We start from the raw sequence: 19,755 nt of genomic DNA on the forward strand, positions 1-19,755 counted from the left end.
CTTGGACTGCACCTTGTTAACCAGTTAGTCCCGTTTGGAGAAAAAGATGCACTGACACTTAACTACTTAGTAAGTATCACAGAATGCTGTGTATAAACCTTCTCACAATCATAATATCTGTAGGCATATACATAAAAGGTATAATCTAATTAGTCATTGAAATGACTGCACGGGTCAAAGTTAAGAGGTCCTTTCTCAACATTCTTCCCCTCCTCAGTCTAAAATACAAAGCTACTAAAAATGGTTTCTTGAAATATCACCAGCATGCCATCTTTCCACCTCCTCTAAACAATACTTTTTCTATCAAGGTGCCCATAAATGCATACGGTAATTGCAGTATTTCCTTAGATTTAAAAATAAATGCTGTGTTCATACATCGCACCACTTGACCAGCTTTCCTGCCATTAAAACAATGCAGACACAGCATATCTCTTAATTTCATTTTATTGATATCTTCAACTCCATTTTTCCAAGAGATCCTTTCAGAACACTACTGCCCCGAACATTTAAAAAATGTTTCATGTGCACGACAATCATGCAAATTGTTTGAACAAAATTCTACTGGCTTCAGTTCTCTGTTTTACGTCCCTGCTATAAAACTTAATGTTTTTAATTTAAGGAATTCCTGAAGGTCTATCACTACTCAGGTATGAAAAACTATTATTCAAAACATGCAGAGAAGACAGCCCAGCAATCTGAGGCTCAAAATGATCGATTTTAATGATTGAAAGGCTGAAAACTCAGTACAAGGCTTTAAGCTGCCTAATGACTTTGCCTGCCTTTCCACATCCTGAAGCCAGGAACTACAAAGCATCCCTTTACAGTATGAGCAGAATCAAATCCAAACTTTGTCCAAATTTACAGTATTCAAGCTCACAGATATGACTACTGCATTGCCTGAATATGAATGCTAGAAGTACACAGTAATTTGTACTAGAATTCTGAGCTGTCGATGTGCCAGTTTTGATGAGATGACATCAAAAAACAATTATGATTCTTCCATTAATTTTATTTCACCAACTGGAAACCAAGAACTAGTATAACCGTAATGAGTGTTAAAAGAGATAATCGTCACCAAAACTGTGTCTTTAAGGACAGATTTTTAAAAAATAAAGTAGAAGGCAGCCAGCAGACATTTGAAAACCCAGAGTCTCTATTTGTGACCAAAAGCTTACTTCATCCAAATCAGTAATTTAATCCTTAATACTGGCATAAAAAGGATAAAAAAGTACAAGTTAACTCAAAATGTTAAATTCTCAACATTTTATGTTATTTCAAACCAGTCATACACAGTGTGGGATACATTTTTTGTTTAATCTTATGGGCTACTAACAGTCAAAGCATCCAGGCAACATATACAGAGATTAATACTGAAGACATGCTTTAAGCTACGGGCAAATCATACACTTTCTTTTAATTTGATAGTGCTAACACACATTGCAATTTTTCCTGTTAAGCGCTTGAATACCCATATAAAAATCAAACTGTTAACTATATTACAGAAGCAAGTACTATCATCCTCTTTGTCAACACTTAGGAAAAACAGAAAAAAGATTGGAGAAAAGATTAAACTTAGAAAAAAGGTAACTCCTCCACAGTGTTAAACCTTTTGCAATGCACACTTCACTACTCACATTATCTAAATAAAACTGGAAGACTCGTACGCTGCCTGTGAGGTCAATAACACTGAAGATACCAGAAATAGAAGCTGTGATTAGAAATGACACGGAGTAAGATATCAGTTGAAAGGTCTGGGTAATCTTTTTCTTCTCTACCAACAATATTTTAATTTCTCTCTCAAGACAGGGGCAACACTATGAAAGAAAATAAATTTTTTAAACATGCACGTGTGCAGGATGGTATTACTATTTTTTTAGCTATATACACACACAATATTTATATCCATGTAGGATATTTTGATTCTGGCTGTTTTTCAGTTCACTTATACATTTATTATACTTAAAATTATTTTTAAGACCTTGTAAAGATTAATCTGCACTTTAGAAAACAAAGTAAAAGCCAATGGAATCTCAGAGAAACCAACAGCAAATGCATCTCCAGTGTAACTAAAATCCTCCGTCATAATGCCTACGTATAGTGTTAAAACTTCCCAACCTTTTACTTCCCCAAATCTACATCTGGATATTCAGGTTTACTTCCAAGACAACTACCACCTATTAGCTGGGTTGGAATCAGTAGCTAAGTCAAGCACACATCAGCGACAATCTATGATCCAAGTCTGGAACATTATCTTCAGATAGAGAACATACATTGTGACATTGTATGAAAAATTGAAAGAAATTAAATTAGCTCGTGTATCTGTACAGGTATATTTGCATGTGCACATCTATAGGTGTACATCATCAACCGCATATGCCTCGCCGGAAAGACAGCAAGTTCATAGATTACCTCAGCAACTTTTGGAGGGACTCCATCACCAAGAACTTCCCTGATGAAGCACTGTTGAGTCATATAATATGAGAGTCCACAAGTTCTCTTGAAAGCATCTTTCAGTCGCTTTAGCTCTATGTCTGTAACTGTGTCGAGTGAGAAGAGAGGAGGAAAAAAAAAGATTTGATCAATAAAGATGTCATATAAATGTAACAGCTTAAGGACTCTCAAAATCCTATACACCTTCCATTTACCTTTACAATAAAAAGATAGGAAAAAATTAAATGCATGATTTCAGCTAAATAGAGGGAAAATCTGACTACTAGAAAATGAGATCTAATAATCTAATCTTCCCAAAAAAAGTGAAGTAGACCTAAAGTTAACATCAATGATTACAACAGTTCACTGCCTAAGTTTTCTCTGACTACAATAGCATATTATAATTTCTTCTAAATTAAGCATCATTATTGTCACACAAAAGGAAAATAAGATAGCTTTATGATCAATTTTATATTGTATGTAAGCCAGAGAAATGATCTGTAACCAACAGTGGTGAATATTATTAAGAGCAGCTCCAGCAGCATGCTTCAGTTTCATCTAGCAACCAGTCTACTTTTCTGTATATATATAAAAAAATTTAATCACCACTTACATGCTTATAAGACAGTACAGTGAAGCATAAATTTAACAGGAATACTACAGTTAAACTTTGGACTAAATGTAATTCTTCACGTAAGAATTTCTTGCACAGTCAAAATCTGATTGCCAGCTAAAACCTGTTCAAACTTGTTCACAATCTGTAAATGTGAAAAGTTTGATGACATCCCGTTCATACTTGCACAGGAGCTTCCTGAAAAGCAGTCCCCCAAGCATAAAGCAACTTTCTAACAAAGCGTTTAAGAAGAACAAAACAAGTCCTTTGTCAAAAATCAAGTTGCAGAGAATAACACACCTGTGATCATAACACATGGATCACATGTAAGTTACCATGTAGTGCAGAAAGAGCTATTTACCACCTCGAAGCCAAAAGAAATGATGCTGTACATGATAGCTATTTCACTGTATTTATAGTAAGGCATTTTCCTTCCCCTGATATAACAAGCCAGACAGAAACAACACTGGCATGGCCAAAAGCTTGTCAAGCTTTTTGTCAGCCAAAATAAAACAGAATACTTGAGAGCTTAATCCAGCACTCTCTTTAAAACTTCTACATTTCAGTTAATTCATTAATCAAAAGAAAAACTACTCCTTAAAAGTAAATCACATTGAAACATTCCTCCCTAATTTTAATCCTAGTCAACACTGAAACAGACTAGTGACTTCACTCAACAATTGTGTTTAAACAGAAATTGGGTCATGTTTCTTTTCAAACTTATTATAGATTCTGGGTACTTTTGACCAGAAAAAAGTTCAAAGGATCTAAGAAATAAACTTAAAGTGTGATCCACTCAGCACTGGTGCCATCAATTAACATGGATTTGGCAGAAGACATACTCAAGTTATCATCACCACATACCTTGTTTTTAATAAAACAAGCATACTTTAATTATATGGCAGAAGAACATTGGTGTAATACTGCTACCTGGCTTACATGGTGTTTAAATTCCACTATTTCATATTAACATGTGTCCACAGAGTCATTTTCTTTCTTTGTGTCTTTACACATGATGTTTTAATGAATGTTCAAACACTGGAACACCAATTAAAGTTTTCTTCCAAGATTTTCCCTAGCTAACTGGAAACAGACTCTCAGATACAATATTTACTACCTGAAGCAACATTCTCCACACTCTCCAGCTCTTCTGAGTTATGGAAACAGGAAGCAAAATAAAGATTCTGCAAAGAAACCGACCCTCACGCTGCAGTCTTTCCTCCAAACAAGTGCAAAATATTAACGGCAGTTCTTCACATCAGAGGGATGCTTCACCTCGTCTCCTCCACACCTCTTATGCACAACATAACTACAGCAAATTTTCAGCCAACAGGAACAACTCCCCACCACATGTTTAATGAGTAAAAGCTTGGGATTGCTAAGGGGACATAAAAAGGGGAAGCTACTGGCTTCATTATTTTGGCAAGGTAAAGCAAACAACCTAAATCCTAGACAAAATCTAGCAGCCGTTCTTGGATGAAAATATTTTAATTTATTGTATTTTTTATATGCATGAGCACACACACACTTTTAACAAAAACAGACTCTGTATTCTGGTTTTTTCTCCCCCTCAAGTTAATTTTTTTTTAACTCCTCACCAGTTAATCCAATCTCGTTTGTGGTCATTTGGCAAAAAAGTTTATACACAAACAAAGCGTTAACTAACCAGATGCTTACGGCTTTACGCACATTATAATGGACTTTCAAGTAACCTAATTATTGCTTACGGCAAAAATAAGGTTGAAACATATAGAGCCACTTAAAATAGCACTGTGTCATTATCGATGTTTTTAGGTTTAGTTTCCTGGCTGCATAGAAAATTCGAGCATTTTTCATAAAAAATTATGAAGGAATTTTTTTCCCCAGCATTCATTTATAACTGTGTCCCTTGATCCAATTCCTTAAAGTTTCTCCCCAGCATGCCAGCACAGTGGGAAGGAGCAAAGGAGGCTCCGTATGAACTTGGTTGCACACCGGCACAGCGCTGCATTCCTGCTGTACCGACAATCCCTGCAACGTCTGGGCAGAGCAGTTTCACACAACTCCAGCTACCCTCCAGCTGCTGTCACTGCTGAGCCCACTTACTGCAAAAGCACTTCTCAATAGATACACAAGTACAATCTTGCCAAGTTATACTTGTACACTATTTTCTTGCTAGGATTAATTAAAAGAAATACAACAGCCCATTGCCATGTAAAGCTTCCAACTACTGTTTTAATAGAAAATTTTGTTTATCCAATAAATGTGAACTGACTATATGTAATAGGCTAGAATATAAAGTTATTTTAGTCAGTCAAGTACTTTCATAATCATAAAATTTACTGGCCATTCCTTTATGAGATTTACCTGTATTAACAGAAATTAAAGCAATTTGTAATCTGACAGCCTTAACTGCAGACCATATTAATACTCCAGAGATATTTAATGTATCACCTTACATCCCTAAGTGCATGAAACAAGTCACCAAAACGCAACCACCTCTCTGGTGACAAAACTGCACAGAGCAGCATTTCTTGTGCTAAACCCTGATGTAACATAGAACAGTGAATTAATTTAACCTTGGTAGAGTTGCTGTTCTGCAGTTTCGCAGGACAGAGAAGGCCTCTACTTTAAGCAAACAGGTCTCACTGTATCATGAGCAAAGACAACAAGCATAGCGACGACACTTAGGCCAAGTACATCTTGGGAATACACTACTCCTAAAAGCACTGCAGGCAGCAGTCGTCGGTACTTCCTTGAGCACCTACAACAGCCAAGTGTGTACTTCAGGCAGTGTTCAAGAATAGGAAAATCCCATACACACATATCTACCATGAAACGCAGAAGTTACTGGGCTCCTACTGAAGGTGAAGAGAAGGTTGGGAAGAAGACTTGTCAACCAATACTACTAAGACCTTCAAAAAGAACTGTCAGTATATAATTTAATAGAAGATGCTAAGTTGATAGTGCTAGTCCATGTTACATTTCAAAAGCAAGTTATTAGTGCTAGAAACCACTTAATATTACTGTTTGCATGCAGAAACTACAAAACAGGTCATGGAATTACAGGAAAGGTAATTGCTTCCATCTCTTCCCCAGGACACATTAAAATGACTGATGCTGGCCATTTAAAATCATCTGCAAAGCTCTGTAAAAATAAGTTCATTATACATTTAGATCCAGGCACATGAAAGTACTACTGAAATGAGCAGAGTATAAATCAAAGATATCATCAACGTTTACTATGAGTCTGGAAGACAAATAAAATATTTGAATACAAAATCCCAACACCAAAGTACCAATTATTCAACACAGAGACAGAACATGGTGGCGTGTTGAAAGGAAATAAAACTAAGTCTTAAATTATGAAAGTAACATTTCTAGAAGCAATACATCTATTACTATAATAATATTAAAAATTAGAACACTCACATACCCACAAGCTACCTTTTTTCCTCTCACTTCCACAAGTCCTACGCAGCGAGCATCACAGACCATGGAGATATTTTTAATCCCACTTTTAGACATAAATGTAGTTAACAACCCCAGCGTTTCCTACGCTGACTTAAGTTCCTTCATTAAGTATATTCACTTATTCCAAAGGCACAGTCTCACCAAACACTTTCAGGAGACAGTTGTCTACAAACACCTAAGAAAAGACCATTCACAAGCTGCTTTCATTAGATGTACAAGACAGACACTACACTACCAGGTACACTGTTGCTGCATTCATAACTTGACAGTGAAAAACAGAACACGTAAGATTTCCCAAAATAAGTTTATGGTAGCCAACACAGCAAAAACTATCTCCACACTGCTCCTACCAATAACAGGTGGCACAACCTCAATATTATGGCAGAGAAAGCAATGCAATTGGAACTGCACACCTAATTCTTTACACCTCAAGACTATAGAAGCTAACCTTTTATTGTGAGGTTCTAATTCAAAATAATAAAAACATTTTTCAGTAGTTAGACACTGTATTCTAATTAATAAAATTATATCTGCTTACTTCCAAAAACCACTATTGAAACAAATGGTCTCTTCCACAAAAGGAAAAGTCACAGACTATGTCATTCTGTCTAGGCAACTTTTACTAATACAAACCTTCTCAATGCTAACTTGGCTGGATGGTTTCCAATAAAGTTAAAGACAGTTTAACAGAAGATTAGTGCTGCTTCCAACTCTCCAGGGAATATTCGAGCTCCAGTTTGTTTAATAAAGTTTAAATGAAACCATGCAACCTCAGCTAAAAATGTCACCGTGACTTACAGTAATTGTAACAAACCTTCAGCTCATTCAACTGCCAAGGATATTTTTAGTTTAATAGTGTTACTTAAACTTAATGCTGTTTATATCGATGTACGACTCTACTATTTTTTGAAACTCACATCTGTCCAGGTAATAATTTGTGTAGTGCCTTCCAAAACAATCCCGTGCTGGAAACGACCCTCTTTCCACTGCTTTCACTCCACATATTCATTACCAAGTCATCCTGGAGTTTTCCTTTTAGAATAATGCTGTATCTGAAGCTCAGACGCAAGCCTAGATGCCCAACTCCAGACTTAAACTTTATTTTGCCACCCACATAAAACTGACCTGAATTTCAGAGGGGATCCCCACCAGCTGTGTCACTGATATAAACGGGAGCTGCAGGGAATCTGCCTCAGAAAAAAATATGCTACATTTATGTAGAAGCCTAATGTTAGATACCCACATTCTGGACATTACATATAACATTCCATTTGAAAAAGGAAGGCAAAAAACACAGCTGAAGTTACTCGCCTCCTCCTCATCCTACTAAAAACTCACAGGGGTGTATAAAAACAAGGTTAATTATCTGAAGTATTTACTGTCTAGTATTCAAATTCTGTAACATTTACATGTGCTCATTCAACTGCTCTCAAATTTAAAGTCTGTTTTGTATAAAAATTGTAGTCCAAATAGTATACATAAAACAATAATTTTGGTATCACGATTTCTCTTCAGGCAGCAGATACTATTCTTTTTGCTTACCCATTCTGTAATGTTAAAGTACATTTTAGATGTACTTTAGATGTACCTTAAGTTCTGTTTAACTAAACTAATGTAGAGGAAATCAACCCTTACAGTGGAGCTTTCGCAAGTTTTGCAGACACATTCTCTATTCATTTTAGAAACTTTTTTTCTTTGCACATCCTGTAGTACTAATCCCACCCCCACCTTCTTGTCTTTATCTTGGAAAGTTTTAAAATGCATTGTGAGTAAGGTATGGTTCAACATACAGCACAACCTCGGTCACTTCAAGACAAAGGTCGTACTGAAAAGCACAGGACAACCTTATACAACAAACACCTGTGCAGAACTCAGCAAACTGGGAAGCAAATACCTGTCTCGGCAAAAGTTACTCTGCTGTTACAAGACTGCTAGTGAAATGTATTAGGAGTCATCAAAAAATATGACTACATAACTAAATACACCCAATATTGATACTTTTGCTTGTTCACTTCCTGTTTTGGAAAAAGAAAGAGAAGAAAATGGTTACATCAAAGCCAGTTCCTCACTACTAGAAGACCATCATTGCATAGTCCATCCTATTTCCTTAGAGACTAATTAATCTAAGGTTTGTACAAACTACCTCAATAGTATGTTTTATTCAAATACTGTAAGAAAGTAGTTAAAATCTGCCTTAATTTTTTGTATTTTTTTTTAATGATGCAACACCAGGAACACTATTGAGGTCAAGAATATAAGAGCTGCCATGCACCACAGTCTTTGCTTGGCACCAGTAACTAACTTGCACCTAAAGCAAGAACCAACAGAGTAACTTATCTTCCCATTTTTCAGCATATGGCTGCTCTTCAATGCCCTTGGAAAGGAGTTTAAAGATTTACAGATGCACTGAAGAGAAGCAACACCAAAATTTACGAGCAAGCACTGCTGCTTAAGATGCAACAGGTCACATGTGAATGTTAAGCATTGTAAGAAACAAATATTCATTTTGAAGGGAGCTTGTCTAAAGGTTAAAAGAAGTGGTTAGTCAGGCTTAATGGATTTATTACAGCTTATATAACATAATTACTATATACCTTGCCTTATGACATGTGCAATGAGAGTGAGCACAATAAATGCATTTTAAATTCCTATTTAATATTTCTTAGGAAAGTCAGACCAGCCACAACAAATACCTTCCTTTACAATGCTTCTTCCCCTACCCTTCAAAATCCAAGCACAATTATGTAAAATGCTGTGGTGATACAGAATGAGATACAATTGAACTCTTTAATACTGCCCAAGACATTCAGGCAAGAGGCACTTAACCTCTCCATGTCTTAATTGTCTCAACACTAAAATGAATATAAATTCTAGTCTACATCAGACAGATGTTTGATAAATGATCTAAGATACTCTGTAAAAGTACTATAAGCTACTACTAAGGAGCTGCTTTAATCAGGGAAAAGCACAGAATCCCAATAGTTTAACTGAGGGTAGGTGGAGTTAATCTGCCATGGCTACTATAAATTGACAGCCAATTAACATAATCTATAACACGCTTAACACAGAAACAACACGCGTATCTGTCTTCTATCCTTTCACCTTACTAGAGTACTTTCTCTAATGACTGCTGAAAACAAATCAGTCATTTGGTAACCTCTGTTTACACCAGAATCACAAAAGTAACATGCAAATCATCACTGCCATTAGTATGAGTAGCAGTAATAGCACCAAAAAAATGATAAAATCTTTGTATCTCAAAAGCCTAAAGTATTTTACTTGGCTACATAAAATTATTTATTCTAGTTTACAGGCAACCTGGGGAAAAAAAAAAGCCAAATCAAGGCAGAAGACCACAATGAATCGACGATGCTGAAAATCAAAACAGGAAACAAATTACTGCATAAGCAGGAAGAAAAAGACGGAGAGGATAAAAAGTTCAGTTAAGGTGAAGGGTCAAGAAACTTTGAGCTCATCTGACTAAAGTATCTTACAAAGTATCTAGTAGGGCTGGTACTTTTTTCATCAAAATGCCCCCAATACTCTACAAACACAGACACACGCAAAAAAAATCTGAATTTCCAATGTCACTACTGGATGAAAAATAGCTTGCTATGTCAGTGCCTTAAAAAAACAACAACAAAAAACCCAGCCCTGCAGATCTCAAGTATACAGAGCAAGCAATAATTTGCAACCATAAACATAACATTGCATTTATTCTTTACTAAAAATAACCAAACCTGAATTTTAATAAAACAGACAACTTGATCATCCTTCAGAAAGCAAGCAAAATTCACGTACCCCAAGCTCTTCCTGACTTCCAGCTCCGGTTTTAATAATTCTAATATTTTGATTTTTAAGTGACAATTTTAGAGGTTCAATATCAAACTCACAGGGCATATAATTCTCTAACCAGACAATTATCTTCCCTGTAATCACTTGCTCAATATTTCCCCCAGGAATCTTCATCCTAGTTATACACGGAAATTTTATTACTTTTTTCATTAGTCTTTATTGTGACTTAATGGCTGCGGTTATGAAGTTGTCAAAAACCAAAGCAATTACTAAAAAGCTTCAAAGAGGTAAAATGTGCAAGTGAACGTAAAGCGTGTTTGGGAACAACCCCAAGTAGGAAGAACAAACTGCAAAATACAATTGAGATAAATGAACTATGCTATGACTAAAAAGACAACCTCCACACCCAGCTGTCCCTGCCAAAAAGAAATCCACTTGAGAATATTTTTGGGGGAAAACACAGACAAAAAAATCCTGTGTCCCCTAATGAAAAAATTAATCTGCTCTTAAGGAATCTTTCATAAACAGATTATGAAAAACGGCACTGTTCAAATTACACAGTGCATCTCACTAAAGACTTAACAGTCTTAACATGACATTTACCAATAAGAGGAATTTAAGCATAACAGCAACACAGTTTTGGTATTTAAAAAAAAAAAAATCAAATTATTCAATCCATTTGTATTTTTTTCTTCCTACCTATTCTTTGTGGTTTGGTAGTAGTGGCTCATCCTGGGGATAAAGCTTTTGTTAGTTCTATTAGACCTAACCATAATGCATATCAAAGGTTTAACATCTTGTGTGCGGAGAGCAGAAGAAGATTTAGTTATTACAATAGGATTTGCCAATTTTCTGTAACATGAGTACTTAGCATTTATGTGACGTTTTTAATCTTCAAAGAGCTTACTTCTCACAGTTACCATCCTCAAAAAGAATGCCATTAAGTATTATTAGCCTGTTTTATCCATCTGTAAAGTATCTCCATCAGGGCACACACTGTCACATTGCTATTTGGATTATGTTTGCTTCAAGCAAAGCTAATCAGTATAGGTTCTGTGACAACCCTCCCCATAAGACTAGTGTGGATAGGAATTGCTACATAATAGCCCCAACAGTGAAATAATCCTCCCACCATCTGAGCACTTAAATCTTATTGGCTATATTTTATAACCTCAGGAATGAAAGGAGCCTAGTTTTATATGCTTACCAGTCCAACCCTGTAAGCCACAGAAGAAACCTGAAAGAACCTGAAAATTCAGAAACCTCTGCAGATCATTAAAATAACTTTTACCATACGTACAACTGCAAATTTAAGTGCAATAGACTGCAATATTAGGGACAGAAATAATTACTGTTACCAATTCAAGAACTGGTAAACTCATTCTCAGTGAGTGAACAAACCAATTTCTAGCCCCGATTAATCACAGGATGCCACCTTTCCCGGCCACAGGCCCCTGTCAGAGCACTTATCACTTCTTCCAAGATGAGGTGCTGTTACTGGCCTAGATGCTCTGAATAAATTATGGCTGACCCTGGAGAACAGAAAACACTCAGCTAGCTGACCAGCACAGCCAGGCACGGGAACAGTACAGAAAAGTAAAAGTAAAGGAGGCAGAGGTACAAGTTTTAAGTGGTTTTAAACACAGAGCATAAGCCATCTTGCAGCAACAGCAACAAGAACCCTGAACTCCCCTCCAAAAGACAGACGCATGGACAAAAATGAATCAGAAGTTAGGAAGCCCTAAAAGTAAGCAACCCTGCCTGGGATGACTATGCTCAGGTGAAGGTAGGCATCGCTCATTACCCAGTTTCTAACCTCTTCATTCCTCATTTTTCTTTCCTTTTCTGCTACTATTTTCCTCTGATGATGCTTCATAGTTCACGCAGTTTGTACATGATTTCCTAGGATGATCGGTTTAGCTCTCAATCTTTTCAGTATTTTGAATGGTTATTTAGTCCAATTTAGATTAGAAACAAAACTCTGCTCTTCTGAGCTGTCCCTTCATCAGTTTTCCAGGCAAATACACTGAAGGTTTGTACTGTCATAGGTGAGTAGAACAGCTTCTATCACAGTTCAGAAAAGCTGCTTCCAGTTTATTACCACCATGAAAATCATCTAGACTTTATGCCTGTTCAGATACACAAAATTACATTACATAACCCATTTCCAAGAAATAATCAGCCTATTAAAATGAATGGCAAAGGCAAAAGCCAACTATGTAAATGCAAACACCACATAAGGACCTTGCTATAAAATAAATTGTAATATAACAAATATTTCATATCCTCTCTTCCAACAGTGTCAAAGATATTAAATGCGGCTATACTATGAATTGTTCTTCAATTAAAAAAAAAATAGTCTAAGCCTGAAAGTTAAACATAATCTGCAACTTCTGCATAGGAAGGCAGTGTTTCCTATAGCCTTTAGTGAGGACAAAAGGCAAGGAGTTCTCATTTGCGATTGCTGGTATAGTTTTGGTCAAGTATTTACTCAAGTGTTAGTCTCTGGCAGCTAAAAAAAGTCAACTCTAGTTAAGCATAGTATTTAAATACTATGACAAGTAAAGAATAATAAAAGATTCAGGTAATATTTATACACTGCTAAATCTTAATTTCTAAAGTTAGAAGAAAAATATTACTCACTTAGAAGTAGTCAAGTGTTTCAGCATAAACACATTATACACATGTATGTATACATACAGCCAACGGACAATAAAAGGCTCTGTATTTTGAAACTACCTATTCTCAGCTTTTGGGGATACATGTGTCTAAAATACAATCTCAAACTCAGATGCAAAGTTTTAGTGTCAGGTCACAAATTTACGGCTTCTGTTACACTGTTATAAACATATGATAACAAGTTTGCTACGCAATCTGCGAATGGCTGAAAAATAAAAGCAGAATCACAAATAGAGACACTAGTCTATATAGTCAAGAAATAAAATTAACACTAACATGTGGTTAGTTCTGGGACCCTATTACATGTTTGGTAGAACACCAAGAACTGAATCAGAGATTTTTTTTTTTTGACAATAGCAAACAATTAGCATCATTGTTTCCAAACTCCATTTCCACTGCTGCATCTCCTGTTAAAAGAATTCTCCATAAACATCCAAGGACTAATATTTTGAAGAACTATCCTGAAAGACGCCATACTAGTTTTAAGTATATCTGTGCTCTATTACAAAATTTATCGCTAAAAATATTCATCATTAGATGTACACTATTCCTAACGTCCTAGATTCATTCAGAAGAATGAAACAGCGCATTTAGATACACCACGTAACAGCTGTATGGGAAAGCACCTTCTCGTAATTTTACTGTCACCGACCAGTTTAGATTGACGCAATGACTCAAATTTCAGAGTTTCATATAAACACACTGTCCATTGTTCCACAGAAAAGAAGTATAGAAACAGAAAAGGTATCAGAATGACTTAACACCAAAGAACTACAATGGCCTGAATAGCATCAGCAGTTGGAATCTCTCCCTGAATCCCTGAAGAGACTCGCAAGATATCCCCAAGGACATTACCGTCTCTATTAGAAGAGTACATTTACATAATAAATTATGAACATTTTATATGAAGAGATATTTATCAAATATTTTTTTATTCTGCTTTTTAACCTCTATTGCTGTAACACTCTGGCTTCTGCAGATACTTAGCCAGTGTTCTATATTAGAATTAGTGCACATTATGGTTCCTTCCTCCTTTAACCCATCTACATTGCAATCTACTCATTATTTAAGGAATACCATTAGTTCACACAAGACATCTACACAACTATTCTTTAAGCAAGGTGATTAGAAGACAACACTAAATTGCAGGGAACACAAAAAAGCGGGGAATTTGTTAGTGGCAAAAAGATCGATTATAATTCTTTAAGAAAAGAAAGATCATGTTGTTAGCTGCAAGGTTAGAAAACAGGAACTAAAAAGTTCTTATATTATTTTTCTACTGATAACAACCTTCATTAACATACTCAGAGAATACAGAGCAGGCTATACTACACTAACTGCTGGTGATGATTTTTCTTAAAGCAATGATGCTTCAGCTATGCTAAGTGCAAATCCACTTTTCTAATTTTTAAACTAAAATCCAGGACTTAACTGTATCACATTGTTAGGGAAAACATGGTAAAAATCTTCTTTTCAAGACTAGGAAATTTCCAGTGCAGAGTAAGATTTTGTTTCTGGATAACACCTACCAACTAGAAACACGGATTGAAAGGAAGTGCTTCTTCAGCCCAAAATAGATTCATGATGCCATATTCAAGTTCATTTTTAGAACAAATTTAATCTGCAGAACTGAAGTTCTCATAATTACTAGCCCAATACTTTCAGCTCTTTTTCCCTACATTCAGACTTATTAAATCTGGCACTTCCTGTTCTGTTTAGGTTTCTGAGTTTCTTCCACATTTTCTTCATTCAAGGTTTCAAAATTTTAAAAGAACAATTTTCCAAACTAATGCAATAAAATTGATCATTTAAAACAACTGTCAAAAAATCCAACTAAATCAGTCTTATGATCATTTGTAGAGTTCCACTGAGACAGTAGCATACACCTGTTAAAGTATTTCAGTTCACGACTTGCTGCCAAAGCAGTCTGCCACGGGACAAAACCTGGGCATTTCCATTATCACTATAATTTAAGATAAGGAATATCAATTCAAAACACAAAGGAAATGTAAGCATACATTCTATATTAAATACTTAACATGAAATTAAATTGTATGAGTGGATGACAACTGAAAGACCAGCTAACAAAAAGACAGATACAATGTGAATTAAAAACACAGCTTGTGAGGAAGAATTCAAAAGGGCTTGTAATAGGCTTTATTTTTAAAGGACAAAGAATACATTTCTATGCAGAATGCAGTTATCTCTTATTTTGGCCTGGTGACATTGCCCCTGGTAACTTTGGGGTCCAATTCAGACTCTAAACTAAGCAAAACAGCTTCAAATGATTTGGACATTAAAAAAAAAATCATCAAAATAAATGGTATACAAGACACTGGTAAGTATAGCTTGGTTTTCCCTTTGTAGCTGATGGTTAAAAGTACGTATGGCACACTGACAACTGATACGGCTGCCTCACTCCAGACCAGTTCTACACTGCCTTTCTCTGCGGCTCATGATGTGCACCTGCAGAGAACCTGACCAGAGAGAAGTCAAATCCCCTTCTAAGGTACAGAATGTCTCACTAACTGCTCAAAACCATTCTAAAAGTAAAAATTGAAGTGTATGGCAATATATAAAGCCAGATGATATTTCTGCCCATCTTCTCAGTTTGTCCAAACCTACCCATTTCGAGTAAGGGGCTATCCTGTTAGTTTCAACGGCGTCCTTGTCCCAGAAACTCTGGATGGTTGCAGGGCATTCCACCTTGATGCATCAGTGAACACATTAAACTATGCAGCTTATGAATACCATTCCAGAAAAGAGATCGTTATTTTGCCCCAAATACACCACATGGTAAGCACAAAGCGTTGTTACCGTCAACAGCACATTTCCATGTGATAGGAGAGGCTTGTTTTATGTTGTGATAGGTTAAAAGGAGAAGGGAGAAGAGGATGTAAACACCCTAGAGATCACGGCATGTCACTTGATATGCCAAGTCACCCTACCTGTGATAGCTAATCACTTTGGTGGACGTAATGATTCAGATAAGGAACTATTTCAGTACTTTCACCACCTTTACATTATGTAGTGTATACCACAGGAAATAAACCCTGTTCATTACAAACTGCCTTGATTATCATTTGTCCAAACCTTTCTCAGACATATCCTATTTTGCTTCAAAACCAAACAAAGGCCTTGTTGCAAATGTTAGCATATTTTTAAATGAAAGTAATTTTGTTAAGCTATTAAGATTATTTAACCAAGAAACACACATCTCTATCTCCTAGAATTCAGCCGTATGTCAGTATTACAGTAAAATAATGAAGGATTTTTTTTTTATTGTCATTATGATGAATGACTTAATGGTCTACACAGAAAAATGCTGTGATTGATTATAACTTGCATTGGTTTTTAAACAGATTTGGTGAACCACCACAAAAACTATATGCAGACACATTTTGTTTCAAACCAAGATCTGAACGCAGCTTATACCCATTAAGAATCAGAAATCCAGAAGAGCTTTTACATCAGTTTAATAAAACTGCAGTTAAAAGAGATGCATTTTTTCCAAACATGTCTCCACCTATAAGAAGGACTACGCCAACCCTGCTCAATTGTAAACACAAGCTTATAAAAAAAAAACACTTCTCAGAGGTGTTAAAATTCATTATGTAAAAAAGAAATGCTAAGTATTATTAGACAGCTAAGCTGAAAACACTAACGCTATACAGACACAGTCATCACTAACAAAAGAAAGATGTCCCTGAAGAAATTACAAAAGAGAACGTGCATTAGGATTTTGCCACTCTTTAGGCAAGCAGGGTATTTTTATTCCAGTAAGTGCTAGCAATAACATAGTATTCAAAGTTTTGTGAATGAGACCCTTTCAAACTCTTGGGCAGAATCTACATTAGTGGATTTTTCTTCTACATTCATCTTTGCCCAAAGGCTTCATTGTCTCATTATGTAAATGACCTTTTCATATGAAAATTAAATGCTAAAGATGCTTTTGGTAGTTCTTCAATACTGCAAATATCACATGGACATTCACAGTAATTCAGACTAAGTATAACTTAAAGAAAAAGCAACTGCTTCAAGCAATATAACAAATTAAGAAATAACCTGTTTTTAAAATACTTAAAAATTGAAAGTCTCATTTAGAACTAACCCCCAGAACTTTCTTTCCTATACAGAAACTTAAACTAGGAAATCATCAGTTTTATTATGATCAATACCGAAGACTGGATTGTAAAATGCAGTTCTGAAAACATGTATGCAGAACTTGAAGACCTGCATATAAACCTCCAGCACGCTTTCCACCACATCGGTTGTTCCTTGTAGAACCCAGCTAGCAGTCAACACCCAACTGGAGCTCACCTAAAGAGAGGTTGGGCAGTTCAAATCAAACGCTGTGTGCTCCTGAGTAGCCTCCACTGAACACCAAGTCCCATATGTTATTCAAAGTAATTCTGTAAGTTACCACCAAATAGTTCAGTACTGCTAGCTACCTAGAATACAGTAACAAAGTGGATAGCAAACATGGCACTCATTACAACGGCAAAGACTTATCAGTCAAGGACAGGTAGAAAAACTCTTACACTTCCCCTACTCATTAAGAACACCACTTCATAGGTGTCCGTAAGTACCTTACTCTGTAAGGTTCCACGATGAGACACCAAACATTTCTTGGTGCGCTCCCAGTGCCTCAGTCAGAAGCAGTAAAACAACACTGCAGCTCCCAACCCAAGGAGGAACATAGCACCTGCCTGGCCCTGTAGGACTCAAGTGGATGCATAGCTCCCCACTGAGCAAATCTTTAAAATTAATAGACTGTTAAATAACCCAGGAGGCCCTAAAAAACCCAACTAGGTAGCTCTGGTTTACAATAGTCCTTGAAATAACTTAGTCAGTGGACAGAAACAATTCTGGTATTTGACAATGCAACAACCTGTTCTGGCCCCCCCCGCATTTCTTTTCTGTATGTTCACTGTATTTTGAATTTCTTCTTGGACCAAAAAAGAGCAGGATTATTTTAAAAATAATTAGTAGCTAAGCCATACAGATGCCATGATAAGAGCTCAAGGACATACAACTCATTAGACCTACCAGGCACTCCCCATATACCAAATTATTTAGAACGAATGCATGAATTCACAACGTAACCAAAAATATACTCAATTTTCAGAAGATATTCTGGCATTTTTAAAATGACAGGCATTAGTAACATCTGTTTTTTTCAAATACAGAAAAATCATAATCAGTCCTATCACAAAGCAGCAGTCCTATCACAAATAATCTTTAGAGAATTAAATAGACATATCATGCCTCACCTAATCACATAACTTGCTAATGCTATGTTCTTTTTTATTTTCACAGAGCTTGTCATCCTTTCACAGGCCCATTTTTTGAATGCAATTTCATTTTTGGAGTACTAAAGAACTGAATGCCTTATTTTATGAAATGAGACAGTAAGTTGGCTTCCCTTTGAGCAAAAGAAAGGGGGTGGGTAAGGGTTGTTTTACTCATTTTTCCCACAGTGCCAGGAGCCAGAAAGCCTGATACTGTTACAGGTCAAGTACAACAGGACTGATGTAGCCCCCTCTTTTTTTTTTTCCTTTCACATTTCATTAGAACTGCTTCATATCATTTTGAAAAGCTTCCTAGGTTCTACTTTTGTCTTTTTTTTTTTTCTCTGTAGGACACGGTCAGGTAAATTTAGGACCCTGATGTTATATTTCATAAAAACAAGGCTTTACAAAATTCAAGATGAACAGAAATATTTCATAGAATCTACCAGGTTGGAAAGTATCTCAGGAGGTCAACTAGTTCAACCTAGCGCTTGAAACTGGGTCAACACTGAACTCAGACCAGATTGCAGAGGGCTTTGTCCAGGTAGGTCTTGAAAACCTCTAAGGACGAAAGCTCAACCACTTTCTCTGGGCATGCATATATCAAAAAAAAAAAAAAAAAAAGCAGCCTGCTGTTACAGGAGTAAAAACTAGAAACTGATTAGAAAGAGGTGACCATGAAAATAACTGATTTCATTGATTAAAATACAAGAAATAAAGCAGAACAAGCAACAGTTATATGAGCTATGAGATATACAGGCATATAATCTATAAAACAAACAAATGTTTCAAGTACTCAATTTTACTCTGCATCAATATAAGAAAATATATTACATATATAATAGCCTGACAGTGTACTTTTAGCTTATATCAAGATGTTTAACACTCAAAATGAGGATTTGTTCAGCTTATCTTCCAGCCACCATGGCTAGAATTATATTATCTATTTACAGTCATTTGGCAGCTTTCCTGACCGCTTTGATTTGAATCTCTAGTAACACGCTGACAGGACAAAAATGCATCTAATATTATGAGACTACTGTTATTTAGAGACACGGTTCACCTGTTGAAGTGAAAAACCAGAGGACTCCCAACATATTTCAAGGTTTTGAAGGCTTTTTGCTTTAAGATGTTCAACTGTTTCTTCTTTATGAAATGCCTATATTCTTAAATCCTCTTTTACCAGACTTACATCACTGTGTGCACATCCAACGTTTGAGCACTTACTCACCAGGTTACTGCCATGCTTGGTACAGTTGGACTTGGGAACCATCTAAGAATTACTAAAAACCTACTAAAAGGTATGCGATCAGCTCCCTCAGAACCACAGCACTCACAGAAGCCTAAGCAGAAGGCAACATTTTCCTCTAATTCATAAATTTTCAACTGGTATTTCGTAAAGAACTTCTAAAGACCAGAAAAGGCATCTCAGGAAAGGAAACTTACTGTTAGTTGACTTAAGTTCACTATACAAATGTTCCTCATTTCCAGTAG

General features: G+C 36.0%; 1 protein-coding gene across 4 annotated transcripts in view; it reads right to left on the minus strand.

The window, feature by feature from the left end:
* The window catches only part of USP32 (ubiquitin specific peptidase 32), an 82,562-nt gene that overhangs the window by 57,506 nt on the left and 5,301 nt on the right, over positions 1-19,755 (minus strand). For all 4 annotated transcript variants that reach the window (XM_075168413.1, XM_075168412.1, XM_075168411.1 and 1 more), the window contains exon 2: positions 2,410-2,537. In XM_075168413.1, the coding sequence (XP_075024514.1) occupies positions 2,410-2,537 (128 nt within the window). The remainder of the gene's footprint in view (positions 1-2,409; positions 2,538-19,755) is intronic.

This window comes from Calonectris borealis, chromosome 19, assembly GCF_964195595.1.
Source record: "Calonectris borealis chromosome 19, bCalBor7.hap1.2, whole genome shotgun sequence".
Lineage (NCBI taxonomy): Eukaryota > Metazoa > Chordata > Aves > Procellariiformes > Procellariidae > Calonectris > Calonectris borealis.